Source organism: Numida meleagris, chromosome 11 (assembly GCF_002078875.1).
Source record: "Numida meleagris isolate 19003 breed g44 Domestic line chromosome 11, NumMel1.0, whole genome shotgun sequence".
Lineage (NCBI taxonomy): Eukaryota > Metazoa > Chordata > Aves > Galliformes > Numididae > Numida > Numida meleagris.
In genome coordinates this window covers 3,158,957-3,175,339 of record NC_034419.1, presented here as the reverse complement: position 1 = coordinate 3,175,339, position 16,383 = coordinate 3,158,957, and the positions used below count along the sequence as shown (strand labels likewise).

Sequence of the window (16,383 nt, the reverse complement as noted above, 5' to 3'; positions counted from 1 at the left end):
GATATTCCACAAGTCGTGAGGGGAAAAAAAAAAACACCACGAACTTAAGTAGCTACACAAATAATACTCTTATTACATACCTCGAATAACAGCCTTGAGACGTGCCCTTCAAGCGGCTCACTGATTCCTGAGGGCAGCGACGCTGAGCTGTGCCCCCCCCTCGGCTGGCGGCAGTGGTAGCGCCCGGGGCTTGTGCTGGGCGCGCACTTCGAAGGCGCGGACCGCCGGCAGCGGGCGTTCCCCGTGAGGGGTACCGGCGTTCTCGGCGGTAACGCCTGCCGCTTCCATTCGCAGCGCTTACGGTTGGCGTTCCGTGTCCGTGCTGGCGGTGAGCAGTCGTGCTGTCAGCCCGCAGTACGCGTCGTCTGCCGCCTGCTCCGTGAGCTGACTGCTGCTGGTTGTGAGCAACTGACAACGTCAGGTAAAACTTTTGGCTGCGGCAGCTGTTTTCTTTTTCCTGAGGTACTCTTGGTTGCAGCTGTAGCGATCCTCGGTGCTTTCCAGTTCGTAACGAACAAGCGAAGCCCCTATCCTAGGGTGTGCTAAAATCCACTTCTTAACTTTATGCTTCTGTTTCTTGTCCCAGCTGATTATTTTTTGTCATATGTAGCATAAGTTTGTTTTAAAGCTTCAGAGGAAGTCAACTCTGCCTTCTCTCTGTGCTTCTCTGCTTGCATATATTTTCTTTGTGTTGTTATTTTTTGCTTTTAATGCAAAACGTGTTTCAAATGTCTTCTTGCAGATGTTGCTCAGGTGCTGCTTCTTATGAAATAAACCAACAAAATCTGTTTCCCTTTTTACTGAACCACTTTAATGTGGATCATCCAAATACGCCAGTGGTTATGTACAAATGCACAAAGTAAAAGTAGAAGGTTATTTTTCCTGATAAATACATTAGCGTTGAGTTGCACAGTCCTTCACATGGGCTGCATCTAAACCAGCATTCTAGCTAGCTAGTTTAAATCAAAAACGTGATGTACTTTCTGACTTACTTGCAAAAGGTGACTGTTTCTTTCTGTCTCTACACTGCTTTTTGCTTGGAAGGCGGTTTCTGCTTTTGTGTTCTGTAAGAGCAGCTGTGCTTCATCCATCAGGTGGCGAGCACAGCTGTGCTTCATCAGGTGGTGCGTTAGGAGAACTGCTCAGAACAGCCTGATGTTCTGTTACGGCAAGCTAGAAGCAGCCAGCTGGTTTCCTAGATGAAATCACGGTTCAGAATTCTCAGAGAAATCCTTGCATGCTAGTTGCCTGTGTTAACTTTTATATCTGTGGGTTATGCAGTGATTTATGTCTTGAAATTAGTCTAAGAGTTACATTTGGGCTCAGTGAATTATATTTTCAAAGAATTAATGCAACAAAACCACTTTTTTGCCCAAATTGGTACATATTTTAGAGAATATTCTTTATTTTTTTCTCATTTTTATTTTTTTATGTCAAGACAATGTTTTATTCTCTGTCAGATTCTTACTGGTGCCTTGCAGCTTCCTATATTCACTGCGAACAAAACTTTCCTGTTTATGATGCTGCAAGTAGCCTGAGGCCCCAGGTTATTTAAGAAGCATTATTAGGTACAGAATTGTTGCATGGAAGTAGCTGCTGTTTCTCCCAAGGTATATCTACTTGTAGATCAGTGCCCTTCTAATGGAGCTTCTTTAGGACTTCAGTAGGAATTACATTGATGACGAAGTACTGTAGTATCAAGAGTAGAGCTCTGCTGTTTGTCCTGAAGTCTTGTTCTGTTTTCAGGCTGATGACAGAATTCCTGCAGAATTTAATTGCTGAGTATCAAGCCTGTATGTTAGTTTAATCTTCCATAGCAAACAACATTGCTTAATTCTGTAGAATTCATTATGACACTGTAAATCATTGTATTTTCCAGAGCTACTCAGGATATTTAAAAATGGTAATTATCAGTTTTTTAATTTTCAAAAGGTGTAAGATAGAATTGAATTGTTTCATATTATAGCAGGAGAAATAGTTGCCTAATGTCACGTTTGCATTTTTGAATTAATTATTTGGATAAAATTAATTGCGAAAATTGATCCATTTTGGGGGGAGGTGAGACAGATAATATGTAATAGATATATTTGTTTTACCTAGTAACTTGGACTGTGAGAAATGGACAACAGCATTTATCAAGTTTATGAAGATGAAATTCAGTTGCTGGAAGAAGAGATTAAACTGTTGGCTGAAAAATATGAAGATATCCAACAGGAATCCACCTTTTTTTCTGAGGAAGAAGTATTGACGTCAATGTATGTCTTCTGCGCATGTTAGATTAGTGACGTTTATTTATCAAAATTCTTTGTGTTAAGCTTTTGTCTGTGTGTTATGATATTGGGATTTTTACTTATTTCTACAGTGCTGTTGTGATGCAGATCTTGTTCAGGACATGGATCGGCTGCGATAAAAGACTACAAATAATAAGTAGTTAATTTCTTTTTAGTGCCATCTATGTGGTTTTTTTTGTTTTTTTTCTGAAAAAGGCAATCACAGCGATCGGAGCGTAATATCAATTTATGTGTCGGCCATGCAAACTTGTGCACATATATGTTATTTAAAAAAAAAAAAAAGAAAAAAGCTGGGGACTTGTATAGGCGTGAATGCTACAGAAGTGCAGCTTCAGGGCTTACTTATTTTTTAATTGATGTTCTATACTAAAAGTATATTCTGTAGATAAGCTATGTCACTTAGGTTGCTAAAGGCATCACAGCTCACTTTTATTGTATGTTCCTCCAAGTGTATGCTTATATATAAAAACTTAAAGGCTCTATCTACCTGGCAGTGAACACAAAGTATTTATTTAGGTTAGAGATGTAAATGAAATTAGACTCCTGACAGCTGATCTTGGGCTGAAAGCACTCAGAACAAATTACAAATGCCTTAAATTTAACAGTATTGCTGTACTGATTTGACAAAAGAATTTCTTATCTCTCGAGTCATTTGTTCATTTATTTATTATATATTTTTTCGTATTTCCTTTTTTTTTTTTTTAATTCTAGAAAACTATTCCAAAGAGAATTTCAGGGAGAACATAAGGGACATGGACCTCCGTTGGACCTGAAAGCTGAACTTGAAAGTCTAGAGAGAGACCTCTCCTTTTTAATGAAGTTTACTGGTATTCAGATCACAAGTCATTCTAAGAAAACATTAGAAAAAAGTAAGCATTTTTGTGGCTGATACTGGTGCTATACTGAACACATTGTTTCAGTGGATTACATCTGCAGATGCATGTTGTAATTCCACTTTAAATATTAGTGGAAAGAAAATTCTGTTGTATTTCAAAATAATCCCTTTTATTGAGAAAATAGTTTCTGAGCAAGTACTGTATTTTATTGGGTGGAAATGCACAAGTCTACTGTGAAGTCAGTTTTTCTTCTTCTTTTTAACATGTTTCACTTAATTTCGTGATTTGTATGATGGACAGAATTGTTTGGTACTTTAAACATGACTAATGGAAGGAATATGGCGAAAGTTGAATAGAGTTGTAATTGCATATTAACTTTTTTTTTGTAACAGCTGCAAATAGAACAGTGCAGAAACACAAAGTATCTGGAAATTGCTGGTCCTTGCCTTTTTGTTTGGAATTCCAGCTCCTTGAAATGAAGGTAATGATTGATGTATATTTAAAAAAATAAGCAAAACTTCAAAGGAATGAAAGTTAATACTTAATTTTTCATCTGAAAACTTTAACTGGTATTTTATCATTATGGCTGAGTTTCCTTGATCTAAGCTTCTCCACAGGACAGATGGTCCCAGCTTTTGAATTCCACGTACATCCAAGCAAAATAAGTTCAAGTTCTACATCCAGTCATGAAATTCTTACCACATTCTCTTGTAATTTGGTATCTTGAACTGGAGAATGGAAAATGCCAAGCCTCACATCTTTTGAGGGAACTGAGGAAAAGCTAGAACGTTAAAAGCAGTTTCTTTTTTACTTTGATTATACTCCTACTCACTTATTAGTGTGAATCCCCATTACATCATGGGGACTGCACAAAAGTTACACTAATTATGACAGACTTTTTGCAGAAAGCTCTTGTCAGAATCTATTAACGCAGAATTCAGAACGGTGAACAGTGGAAAAGAGCTGCTACCCCAGTTTGTAATGACTTTTTTGACACTGGGAAGTTTTCTTCTCAGGGAAACTTGATTTTCAGCTCAACTTTAAAGGTAGCTTTTAAATAGAGCGTTTGGACCTGATAGTATTAAAAACTGGCTTACATTGTTAAAAAAAAAAAGTGGCTTCTTTTCATAAGCTTAAGAGAAACCATTACGAATTTAGGAAATGAGGATTCAGATACTCGTGAGTGGATTGCGTGATATAGAACTTCAAGAGTTGAGTTGAATGAAGTTATTTTGCAATGGATGGCTTAGAACTTGCAGTCCTCACGATGCTGTTTTAGCATTGACGTGTAAAACTGCATTTATCTTTAAGCATGGAAATAACCTGCATCAGTCATGGGACTTGATTATGTTTCTCACATACATCGTCCTTTAGAATGATGAATTCTTTGCATTCTTTGGTAATTTATGTTAATAGAGCGCAGAAGAATATTCTGACAGTTGAGTGTATTCATGAGGTTTAAATATATTGTACCACTGGATGGCAGTACTTGCCTGCTTAACACCTAAAATTTGTAAAACCAGTGCTGACAGAATTACACGAGGAAGACAGGTGATACATAGAAATGTGTGTTTGTATTGTGCTTTTTCATGGCTTTGTGTTGTGACTGTGTTTGGAAAATTGTAAATTAGTCAAACAGCCACCAATGCAGAGCACTTTTTTTTTTTTTGCCATGATATAATACATATGTTTAGGCTTTTATTTCTGGTGTTACCTACTGTAGCAGAAATGCTGAGTCACGGCCTGAACCAGTGATTGAGCACCTGGTGGGAAGGCAGGGCCAACCCAGGGGAGATCAGGTGCATGCTCCACCCCTTCCCAGACCTCATTTAAGGGTTGGCAGTGGAGGTAAGGGCATTTCTTGCTGGAGATCTCTGCCTATCTGAGGCCTTCAAAAGATAAGCAGATGTTTTCCTTCATTTCTGCATCTGTGGCTGCTGTGTTTGGGCTCATCCTCATTTGCTGCAGCTGAGGACTTTGCCACCCCGCTATTGTTGCTGTACTTTCTGTCACGTTGTGATGTTACACCTACAAAAATCAAGAAGGCTTGGATAGAGTTGGAAAATACGATCTGTTGTTTCACTAATGTATAGTTTTGTATTACCGTTTTGTTAGAGCTATTTAAATAGATTTTGAGAGAATTTAGTTGCTCTAACATTCAGGTTAAAGGATTGTACTTTGAAATTATACATGTTTGTAACTGATATGATCAAAATATTTCTCTCTCGTATTTCTTTATGAAGAAAGCATAGCTCACCATTAGATTGCTAGTAATTACATTCAGACATTTTGCCTCGTTCTAGTGGGCTATTTCTGTGATATAAAAGTAGAGACGTGTTATCTTAGTTGCTGCAGACTTCATTTATTGTGTAGGTGATTGTACAGCGAAGTTAATGGATCTTCTGTGGGTGCAGGAGTCTGCCTCCAAAGCTGTCAGGAAAGTTATGACTTCAGGTGAAACTGCTAAGGCCTGGAACCTTAACTGTAATGTTTGTTTCAAGCTTCTTGTATATGAAATAAAGAAGTATTTATGTCTGTTCTTTAAGGTAAAACATCAGAAGTTCTGTGTAACATCTCCTGTATGGAGATCAGCATAGGCAAGATGCTGTTGCAACTATTTTCACCCATCTTGAGAAATAAAACAGCTTTTTGAGAAATAGACAGTAGACAACAAATGCATTGCTATGCAACAAGATAAGAATTTTCTTCAAACTATCAACTTGATCTGTTTAATTTAGTAGTTAAATTAGAGAATTCAGCTCCATAGCATCATTAAGCAATTGGTATACAGTAACAAATTCTTCTTGCAGTTATCTCTAATTGAATTTTTATATAGGATATTTTTATAATATCATTCATGTAGAAAGCTGTTTTCCAAAACACAACTGTACAAAGAAAAACAGGCAGATGTGAGTTTGCTCTGGCTAGCTTTCTGTGGTTGAAGTTATCTGCGTTGTTGTTGTATCGGTCACTTGCTGCCTGATGTGTTCTGTGTCTCAGCTGATTCTTTAGTTTTGATACAGCATCAGATTAGCAGGTAACTTTTATATTCCAAAGCTGCCTAGTGTTTTGCCAGCTTGGAGTGCAAGCAGAGAAGCTTTTTGTTCACTCTTGTGCGTAGGCAGATGCTTACAAAGGTCAAAATGTGGATGAAGAAAGCGGTTTAAAATAAAAGTATTCATTTATTACTTACTTCCCCCCTTGCTATTTTTAGATGTTAGTAGCAGACGCGTACAATTAGCTTGGAAATTTGCCCAAACTAACCTAAAACTGTTGAGAAAGCGATCATTAAAAAATTGTTTTCTTCTCAAGAGTTTTCATTTAAATCCTTTTATGTGACCCAGGGATGACTTTGATGACATCTCAGGATACATTCTTAGCCTACTTCCTGGAAAAGCAGATTTCTTAGAGGATGGCATATTAGCTTATAACTGCTAGCAGCTCCTCCATGCACGTGTTGAACAACTTGCTCTAAATGATTTTTCTTGGTGTTACTTACCCAATCCATTACATTTGTAGCACCTTGGTTTGCTTTTTCTATCTCTGCTGGTGGCAGCATTGGCAGTACTTCTGTCCATCCAGTACTAAGGATTGCTGTGGTACGTTTGCATTCAAGTCCAGCTTTTCCCATTAGTTTCCTCTGTCGCCATTTCCTTGTAGTGACTGTAGGGAATAAGGAAAAGTACATAGTCTCCAGGATGAAGTGAAACATTTGCTGTGGTCTTCAAGCTATTATTTTAAGCCTTTTCATTCTCTGTTATCCAACGTATTCCTCTGGTGTGTTCAGGAATACATAGGAAAAAAGATTTACATTCTTCCTTGACTTCATTTCTACTGAGTGATCTTCCTTTCTCAATGTTTTCTTAGGTTGTTAGGTATTTTAATTTGGAAACATTTTATTGTTATGTATCCCCGAGTAACAGATCTTATTTTAAAAAGGGACAAGAACTTGAGGCAAAACAATAGGTTGTAAAATGGAAGGAATGCAAGCAGGAAAAGGACTTCTGAATTTTTGGATTTTAGCATTAGGATGTTTTCCAAAAGAGATATTATACTTGAGTTTTCTGGTTAATATGTTGGAGGAGTTGTGTTGAAAAATGAGAAGAATCTTCAATATGAGTGACACGGAAGGAAGTAAATGAACTTCTTGTGAACAAGTCTTCTTTTATACATGTCTATTCTCTGTGCTGAGCAGCTTAGATATTACTCCAAAATCTTTGTTGCCTGGATAATGCTGATATTAATGAAATGCGAGAGAATTTTCATGCAAGTAAGACATAGCTTAAAACTACTGTTTTTGGGGTATATTGTATTTTGGTATATTTTATATATGTTTTTATATTTCTTTCTAGAGGAACTTCTAAAATATTGCATTGTTGTTTCTCCAATCTAGAGCAAGGAGAATGTGTCTGCTGCTGTTACTGATCTCAGCATTGTAATAGAATCTGGACAATATTCAGAATTAAGCAAGTTTGTGACCAGGTAATGTGGAGTTATTTTGTTTAAGAAAAGTTATTGTATAGAATACCTGATACCAAAGCAATAAGGAGTTCTGATGAAAGCTGCTGGCAGTTTCTTTGGTTGGTAATGTACTGTCAGCCCAACCTTAATGCTTCCTATCACGAGTCCACATCCTTGTGGAAACAAGATGAAATGAACAACGTTTATAAGGCCTGAAAGGGCTTATATGAATTCAGGTCAAACAGAAGCATGTTTGGGGTTATAATATGCTTTAGATGTTTGGAACTGTTTGGTTTAGAGAAATATATAACATGATAAACTCAGATACTGTAGTTTCATTTACATAATCATGAAGTTATCAGCTTTTGGTACGTAGGGTGATGTTTGAGGTTGCCCTGACACAGATGCAGGACCTTGCTCTTGGCCTTGTTGAACTTCATGAGATTTGCATGGACCCACCTTTCAAGCTTGTCAAGGTTTTTCTGAATGGCATTCTTTCTCTCTGAAGTGTTAGCTGCAAACTTGTAGGGGACATGCTCAATCCCACTGTCTCCATGTTATAATTAAATTATTAATTATTACTGTGTAGCTAACTTAATCCTGTTCTTCAATGCTTTCTTTTTTAGACTTGAGAAGGGAGAGTGAATGCAAGTGGTTGGGAGATAAGAAAGGTCTGCAAAGTTACCTCAGGGTTAATTAGTTGGTAGACGTGGCTGGATTTTTTGTTAAGAAGTTTTGAATTTCCATGTAAATCTACTATAACTAGTTGTAGGAGGAAGAATAGTAGTTGATTTCTCTCAAGGGGCAGGATTTAGAGAAGGAAATTGCTCTGTTTTGTCATGTGTATTTTTTGACAGCAGAATTGTCTTGGGTTTTGATGGTTATACCAGAAACTAATGTATTGAAATAGTGTCAGCCTTTATTTCATCCTTTCTTTAGCACTGCTGTTTTGCCTCTCTTTCTTCACTATCCTTGTCCTATTCCACGTTACGGAAGTATTCATAGTAAACATAAGTTTTCATGAGTAAAATGAGTTAAGGCATTGCTGCCAGTAAAGCAAACAGTTCTGCTTTCTCTTTAGCTTCTATTTGCATGTATCACCTGTTGTTCTCATGCCAGTGTATAAATTCATTATGCTGCAAGGTAAATGATGCCAATGTACTCAACTGGTTGAAAGAGTAAATAATGATAATGTATAAATGTAACTTACTGCTTTTATACGTTACATTTATTACTCATTTAAGGCAGAAAATATGTGGCCAAAGTAGAGTCCATATTGGCAATGTTTCTTTAGACAGCGGTGCATCATTATACTGACTTAATCTGATTATGTGATGTCTCTTTAAAGCTTGTTTTCTCATCCCCCTTCTAGTTTCTTACTTTCATTCGCAATCCCTTCTTTTCATTCTAGTTTCAGACTTTTTTTCCCAGCTAGTTCTTTTGTTCTTCTCTGTCCCAGTTGCTCTTAGAATCTTGATTCCTACATCTTCCCTTCCTCTTCCTCCATTTCTTGAATCTGATATTGTTCTTTTCAGTCTCCCCACCACTTCTTTTCTTTTTTTCTTTCACTTCCATGGCCCAGCCTTGCCAAATGCATTTTCTCTGGTGGCCTGAATTTATTGCTCTTCATCATTCTAATTTTTTTGGTTACATTTTTCATAATGCATGACAGAAAAGGATCTTTAACAGCACTGGAGTTAAAAACTTGGCAGTCAGTTCTAATTCCCAAGCCCATACTGCTTTGGAAGAAAACAAGAATAATAAAGCAGTTGAGCAACATGTTTTTAAAAGAATGAAAATTCAAATTTATTTTCAACCAGGTACTGTTGGAATATTTTAAAAGGTGTACTCTTCCTTAAACACGCTGACACAGTAAAATGTCTATACAGATAAAATCACAACACTCTTTTATTTTTGATTTTTGCTCAAATCCCCTTGTACAAGTTATAGCCTATGTTAAACTTTATTTTAGTACTGAGGTCTACAATATCCATTAAAATCCTTTTGCCCGTTTCTTCTTTTTATTACTTAACTAACCCAACAAGTAATGGGAAATGAACAATTGCATAGACTACTTAAGTGGAGTTTGTAGACAGTTGGTAAACTGTTGATATGTTTTAGTAATTAATGGAATTTAACAGTCATAGTGAAGGATTTGTGGAAGGTCTGCATTATGTCAAACACTGCATGGACTTCCTATCTTGGAAGGGAGATGAAGCATAAATTATTCCTACAGCTGTAGGAGTAATTCCTTGGTTTTTTTTAGTCCTAGTGCAATAAGTCTTGTATACTGAACCCTTAATAGTGTTACAACTTTAGTGCTTCTTAGATACTTCTGTATTTTGTTGATGTTATATTGTAAAAGGAAATGGTGCGAGGATGAAGGGCATGTGATTTTAACCTGGTGCATAGTTAACGCTCAGCCTGAAAATGCTATTTGCTGTTTTTGGATAGCTTCTCTCTTACGTGATGTTGGCTTTGGAGGTTGATGTTTTCTGCGCTTAGCTAACTTTTTTTTTTGTGACAGTTTGTGTTGCTTAGTTCTTTCCAAAAAGAGGCTTAAACTTTAACATCTTTGTACCTCGTTATACATAGGTCACTCCTATTTATTTCCATAGAATCTACAACAGATACAAAGAGCCCAATAAGACTATTTGGTAGAGCAAATTCTCAGCTACAGAACACAAGTTTTCAATGCAACCTCCACCATTAGCTCTCTATTTTCTTCACCACTGCTGAACAAGGGCCTGCATGCCATGGTTGTCAAAATCTGTGCCAGCAGAGGTGATGTACTGTCACCACTGCTGAAATGCACCACTCACCACCTCACTGGGCTCACATCCACTGTTTGGTCTCCATAAATGTTCAGCAAGCATTGACGAATGTCAGTGGGTGGAATTTTTTCTGCATGGAGGAATTCAGTGACACGCCTTTGCTCCATATGCACTTCCAGGTCAGATGATGCCGTTTTCTCAGACTGTGCCTCTGCAGCCATCTCTTGTATAGCATCAAAACGTCATGGAATATTGGAGGGAGGGGTTAACCTGTGCTGCTATTCTGCCAACATAATAAAATAGGAGGCATTACTTTCAGAGCAGTCCTTGCATTATTCTGAAAGTGTTCTCAGTATGTTAGGATTTGTGGGAATTGACTTCAGCATTAGGAATTAAGCTAATTTAGGCTAATTAGGAGTTTACCTATTCTAGACCCGATATTGTTCATTTGTTTGTGAGTAGTTTAAATGCTGTCAGACAGGTAAATGAAATACTGCTCATATGTAGCCTTTTGGCTTTCTGTTTGAGCCAAAGAACTTCAGTGTCTAATTATTTTCTTTGTGTGATTTTTAGCTGCAATTCACCAATGTCATTCAGGGATAAACTTGAACAGTACAAGGATGGCATACTGTATTATGTTTTTCATTCCTAAATTGGAGAATAATAGTACTGGTAAAAAGTCATTCAACAGAAAACAGGTCCCTGTTACCCAATGAGTTTCAAACTCAGGAACCAAGAATCAGAAGTCCTTACCTTCTTTCAGCACTGTAATTTCCTTTTGTTACCTTAACCATTGTGTATGCCTCCTAAAATGTTTGATGCAATTGGTTCTCTGAACTTCCTATAAAAATCTGTATTTCTCTACTTGGTGATCTAGACTTGAAAACCTTCATCTACTGTGTTGCTCGAAAAAACAAATAACGTCATGTTGTAACAATGTCATAAGGTTTGTGACATGCTTTTAAACTGCATGAAAGTGGATACTCATCAAAATGACTATTTTTAAAAGCAGACTTAAAGTATGTAAATTGTTACAAATGTTTGTATCCCTTCCTTCCGTGTATGTAGGCTTAAAAGGCATGCTGCTGTATGTGCAGAATCACATTCACCAGATAGTGAGATTCGGGCAGTTGTTAAAGTCTAGAATTTTCTTATATTATTATGCTGTGTACAGACTTCATATAAATATTTATGAGTTGTAGTTAAAAATAAAATAAAAAAAATCCTGTCCAGGACACAGAGGTAGTTAGCTATTGTAAGTTAGTATGTGTCTACCTTCTTCCAGGGATTCAATTCAGCCTGTGCTGCCAGCATGGGTTTTTTTTTGTCTTGGCCTCGTTTTGCTGGCAGTTGTGACTACTTGGATAATTTCCTTTAATGACGTTGTTCTTTCCAGGCTAGGATAAAGCTTGTTTGGCTTTTCTTTTACATTTTCAGAATCTGAATGAATGTCACATTTATCTTTTTTTCCAGTTTGTGTAATTTGTTGCTGCTCCTATACATTAAGTAAAGCTGGATCTGAGGCAAAGTTCTTCCTTGAACTGCTGCGATGAGTCAGTAATACACTTGCAGCCATTCTGCTAAGGGCTTCAAGTTCTGCTCTCACCTGTTCTGAAAATACAAAAAAGAAAAGCTTATCTCAGGCAAGAAAGATACTAGAAGTCTTCAAAGTATTAGAAGTCTGGACTTCTGCAAGGCCTTCAGTATGGTCCTACATTACATCCTTTTCTCTGTATTAGAGAGAGAGAGAGAGGGATTTGAAGTGTGAATTATTTGGTGGATAAGAATTGCCTGGGTGGCTGTGGCTAGAGAGTTGCTGTGAATGGCTCTGTGTCCAGGTGGAGGCTGGTGATGAGTAGTATCCTCCAGGGTTCAGCCCTGAGACTGGTGCTCTTCAATATCCTTATCAACAACCTAGGCCATGGGGTCAAGTGTACCCTCAGCAAGTTTGCAGATGACACTGAGCTGAGTGGTGCAACTGATACAGCAGAAGGAAGAGATGCCATCCAGAAGGACCTGAATGAGCTTGGGAAGCAGGCCCACACGATCCTTATGAGATTCAACAAGGGCAAGGTGTTGCATGTGGGTTGGGGCAGTCCCTGACCTGAACTGGGAGAGGGACTCCTTGAGAGCAGCCCTGTGGAGAAGAACTTGAGAGTCCTAGGGGGCAAAAAGTTCCATGTGAACCAGTAGTGTGCACTTGCAGCCCAGAAGGCCGACAGTGTCCTGGGCTGCATCAAGAGAGAAGTGGCAGCAGGGCAAGGGAGGGAAGTGTCCCCCTCTGCTCTGCCCTTATGAGGCTCCATCTGGAGTACTGCTTCCAGTCTTGGGGCACAAGAGAGACATGGAGCTGTTGGAGCGAGCCCGGAGGAGACCACAAAGATGCTCAGAAGGCTGGAGCATCTGTCTTGCAAAGACAGGCTAAGGGAGCTGGACTTGTTCAGCCTGGAGAAGAGAAGGCTCCAGGGAGACCTCACTGCAGCCTTCCAGTACTTGAAGGGAGCTTGTGAACAGGAAGGAGTGTGACTTTTTAGATGGTCTGATAGTGACAGGAGGTGTGACAGTAACAGAGGTAAACTAGGCCAAACATCTCCTTCCTCTTTCTCTTCCCAGACCAGCTCCCCATCTGTTTTCTGTAGTCTGTCTTCGGTATTGTTCTCTGTGCACTGGCTGAATTGTTATATTTCTTCTTCTGATTAAAGCATATATATATATATAGCTTCTCAGATCTAATGGTTGCCTTCATTGTGTTGCAAACAATAAAGAGGGTGAATAAGGTCTGTTTATGTTTGTGGCTACATGATCTCTCTAATTCTCTGATGGCACCTACCTTAAGTGTTCAGATCTCTTAATGGAATTAGTTCTGATTGTTTCAAGGCTAATTTTTGCATGTTACTGATTTCCTTTGCCTGTCTTCATGGACCATTTCAGAGGGAATGTAACGGTGTCTTACTAAAAATGTTTCGCTTGTATAAATCTTAGTTGCCAAACTAACATAGTTTTGCTGGAGGGCATAGCAGTAAGTGTATAACAAAAGTAACTTTAGTGCCAGTCATTGAAGTGGAAAAGCTGCTTCTGTTTGTTAACTGTGGTCAGCAGAAATGGAAAAATCTCATATTGAGTGTGGAATCGTTGTACTTGAGTATTTGCAGTTGACGTTGTTCAGTTACTCTGAAAATAGCAAAGCCAAAATGATAGGAACTTCTCCTTAATTGTCTTACGTTTTGTCTCTTGCTTGGAAAATTCCTCAGACTTGTCTGGAAGTGACTACTGCTGACCCCTATCTTTTCAGTGGCTTTACAGGTGAAAACTAATTATATCTGCTGTAGCATATTGCTGTTGAAATATTTCCTTACCAAAATAGCATTTACATTTTAGTCTTATGACATAAACTGTAAGCACAACAGAGACCATTCTGGCTATATTTCAAGCTGAGGGAAAGTGTTTTTGTAGAGCACTATGTTCTAAGAGAATTATTTAGTGCGAGTGTAGGATTGTTCAAATGAATGAAGCTGTATTGTGTTCATATATAGATGAACTGCTAAATCATGTGAGAGTCTACAGCTGTGGAAGTACTGAGGGGAGACCTGCAAGGATCAATTCAGCTCCATCCTGGATTATTAGTTTCTGCATAGAATGGGCCTGGCACTAATATCTCCACAGCCCATTTCTCAGTTGCAGATTCATTTGCATCGCTTTTTCCTGCTCCAGCCCTACTCTACTGATTGCTGAGAACACCACCATTTTCCTCAATGAAAGATGAATGAAGATGTAACTGTATTTTAAAAGTTATTTTTTAGATCAAGTCTGCCAGGCATAGTCGAATGAGAAGACTTTCTTGCTTGCTGTAGTTTCAAGGTTAATCTTGAAAAGATTGAATGTCACGTAGGCAGAGGCAGATAATAAATTTCACTCAAAGACTTGGTTGAGTAGGACAAAAATCACAGGATTATTCAGTGCCTAGAAATGTAGTTTGGTTCATTTTACCAGTTTTGCAGGTTTCTGTTCCGCTATGTAGCACTTGGGAATTTCTTCAGGAAGAAGACTATTAATGTGCAAGCCGAAGGTCTTGACAGGAGATCTGCTTTGCCAATTTATCACACTTCACATATAGGCCTAATTTTGTTGCTGCTTACCTTTCTCAGAAGCTTAAAACACTTGTCTCATCTTTCTTTTTTCTTCTTTTCCTTCTAATAAGTACAGCTTCTTAAATGTAAAAGTGCAAGGCTATAGAATAAGGCTCTAGAATTGATGCTTCTTACTTGTATTGTTTGAGATAAACAATATATTTTTCTTTTGCAGCGCTGAAGAACATGGAAATCTTTTGCTGTTTTTCAGAAGCCTTTTATCTTATGCTGAGTGGTGTGAACATCGTAGATGCACATTCCTACATTTCAAGGTACTGTCTATCAACCTTTTCAATACAAATACTCCATTTGATTCTTAAGTGGTTGATTAAAAAAGAGCAATGAAGGTGAAATTTGTGCTCTTCAGTATGGTCTAGAAATCTTAATTTTGTGTGTTTAGGAGAAGAGAATATTAGCTCAGATGTTTGTGTTCAAGGGGCAGTGCCCTGGCTTGGTATTCACGTTGTTTTTACCGTGCTGTTGTTGGGATCCTTATACATGGAGGAAAACAAGAATATCAGCGCCTTTTCTCTGGAGAGCAAGATGTTGTTTATTGCTATTAAATTTCATTTTGAAGAACAGCAGCAACAGGGAAAAAAAAACAGCAAAAGGAAAAATTAAAATAACACTTGTGGTCTTTGGCATTTAAGTGTTAGTTCTAAAGGACTGGAACTGTCTCTTTTGAAAGTGTGACAGCATGTGTTTGGGCTACAGCACTTCCAGTTCTGAAATGTTTTACTTGAACGGGAGATAAACTGTTCCTCCCTCTCAACTGGAAAATATGGTTTAAATTTTGTTTTAAGTTACCATTATTTGGCATGTTTACTTTGTCTTTGTACTGGTTTTAAGATAAGAAACTCTCCCACAAAGTTAAAAAAAAAAATAAAATACTGTAGTCTTGCAAACACAGAACATCTTATATGATGAATGGTTGATGTTATGGGAGGATGTTCAGCTGTTTAACTCTTTTTTAGTGCTTTAGCTCAATTTTATTTAGCTCAAGCCTTTAGTGTAATTAAACTCAGCATAATCATGGCTTTTCAACTGTATTATGAATTGTGAACTGCTTGGATTCCTTAGGCTCTTCTGAGTTCTGTGCTAGGCTAGTATTTTTTGTTCATCTGGTTGGTTCATCCTGATAGTGTTTAAAAAAAAAATGTTTTTCCCCACTTGACCAATTCTTAGATCAGCCTCATGATAGTAGCCACTGTTGTTTCAGGCAAAGTGGTTTAGTAAGCTGTTGAAAATACTTCTCATTTAAAAAAATGAAAAGACATTAGACAGGAGATGACTTTGAAATCATCATGTGTACCTTAAGGAAACAATTTTAAAAGTTAGTTGATCAGGCTGAATGTAAACAATAGTGATATTGTCATGGCTTAATGATTTTTCATTGGTGTTCCACATGATAATACTGATCAAAACCATGACAGATATTTCATGCAGAATGCATCTCAGTGAAGGTACATTCATTGAAGTCATTGTATGCTACAGGTTTATGTCAGTACTAGAGTACCATTTCTGAAGTGACTTCTGTTGGCAAAGATGCTGTTGAGAAAAAGATTGGCATGGGAGAACATTTATCCAATCTGATGATAGGCCTGTGAAGAGATTTTCAAGGCCTTTTATTTCTGCAAGCGTTCTTAATTCTTTTATTTAGAAATAGAAGACTTTCTGAGATCAGAAAATTAAGAAATGGACAACAGATCAAATCTAACAATTTAAAATGTATTCAAAGCTTGCCTACTAAGGAGAATATGTGTATTGTAACTTTATATCCTGTGTTGGCTCCTGTGAAAGTGGCTGGAGGTAGCTTTTAACATTTGGATCAAACAAGTGACTAGTTGTAACTATTCACACTCAGACAATATTAAATAATGAATCTGTAACTTAG

At 37.7% G+C, this 16,383-nt stretch overlaps 1 protein-coding gene across 3 annotated transcripts in view; it reads left to right on the top strand.

Annotated features, from left to right (window-relative positions):
• The window catches only part of CENPP (centromere protein P), a 124,581-nt gene continuing 108,275 nt past the window's right edge, over positions 78 to 16,383 (top strand). Inside the window, exons 1-7 of one of the 3 annotated variants that reach the window (XM_021409500.1) lie at positions 78 to 421; positions 2,101 to 2,255; positions 3,003 to 3,160; positions 3,520 to 3,608; positions 7,521 to 7,609; positions 14,665 to 14,761; positions 14,890 to 16,377. In XM_021409500.1, the coding sequence (XP_021265175.1) occupies positions 2,119 to 2,255; positions 3,003 to 3,160; positions 3,520 to 3,608; positions 7,521 to 7,609; positions 14,665 to 14,761; positions 14,890 to 15,138 (819 nt within the window). In that variant the 5' untranslated portion in view covers positions 78 to 421; positions 2,101 to 2,118 and the 3' untranslated portion in view covers positions 15,139 to 16,377. Of the gene's footprint in view, positions 422 to 2,100; positions 2,256 to 3,002; positions 3,161 to 3,519; positions 3,609 to 7,520; positions 7,610 to 14,664; positions 14,762 to 14,889; positions 16,378 to 16,383 lie in introns of those variants that run through there. The other 2 variants (XM_021409498.1, XM_021409499.1) reach the window with 2 other exon arrangements.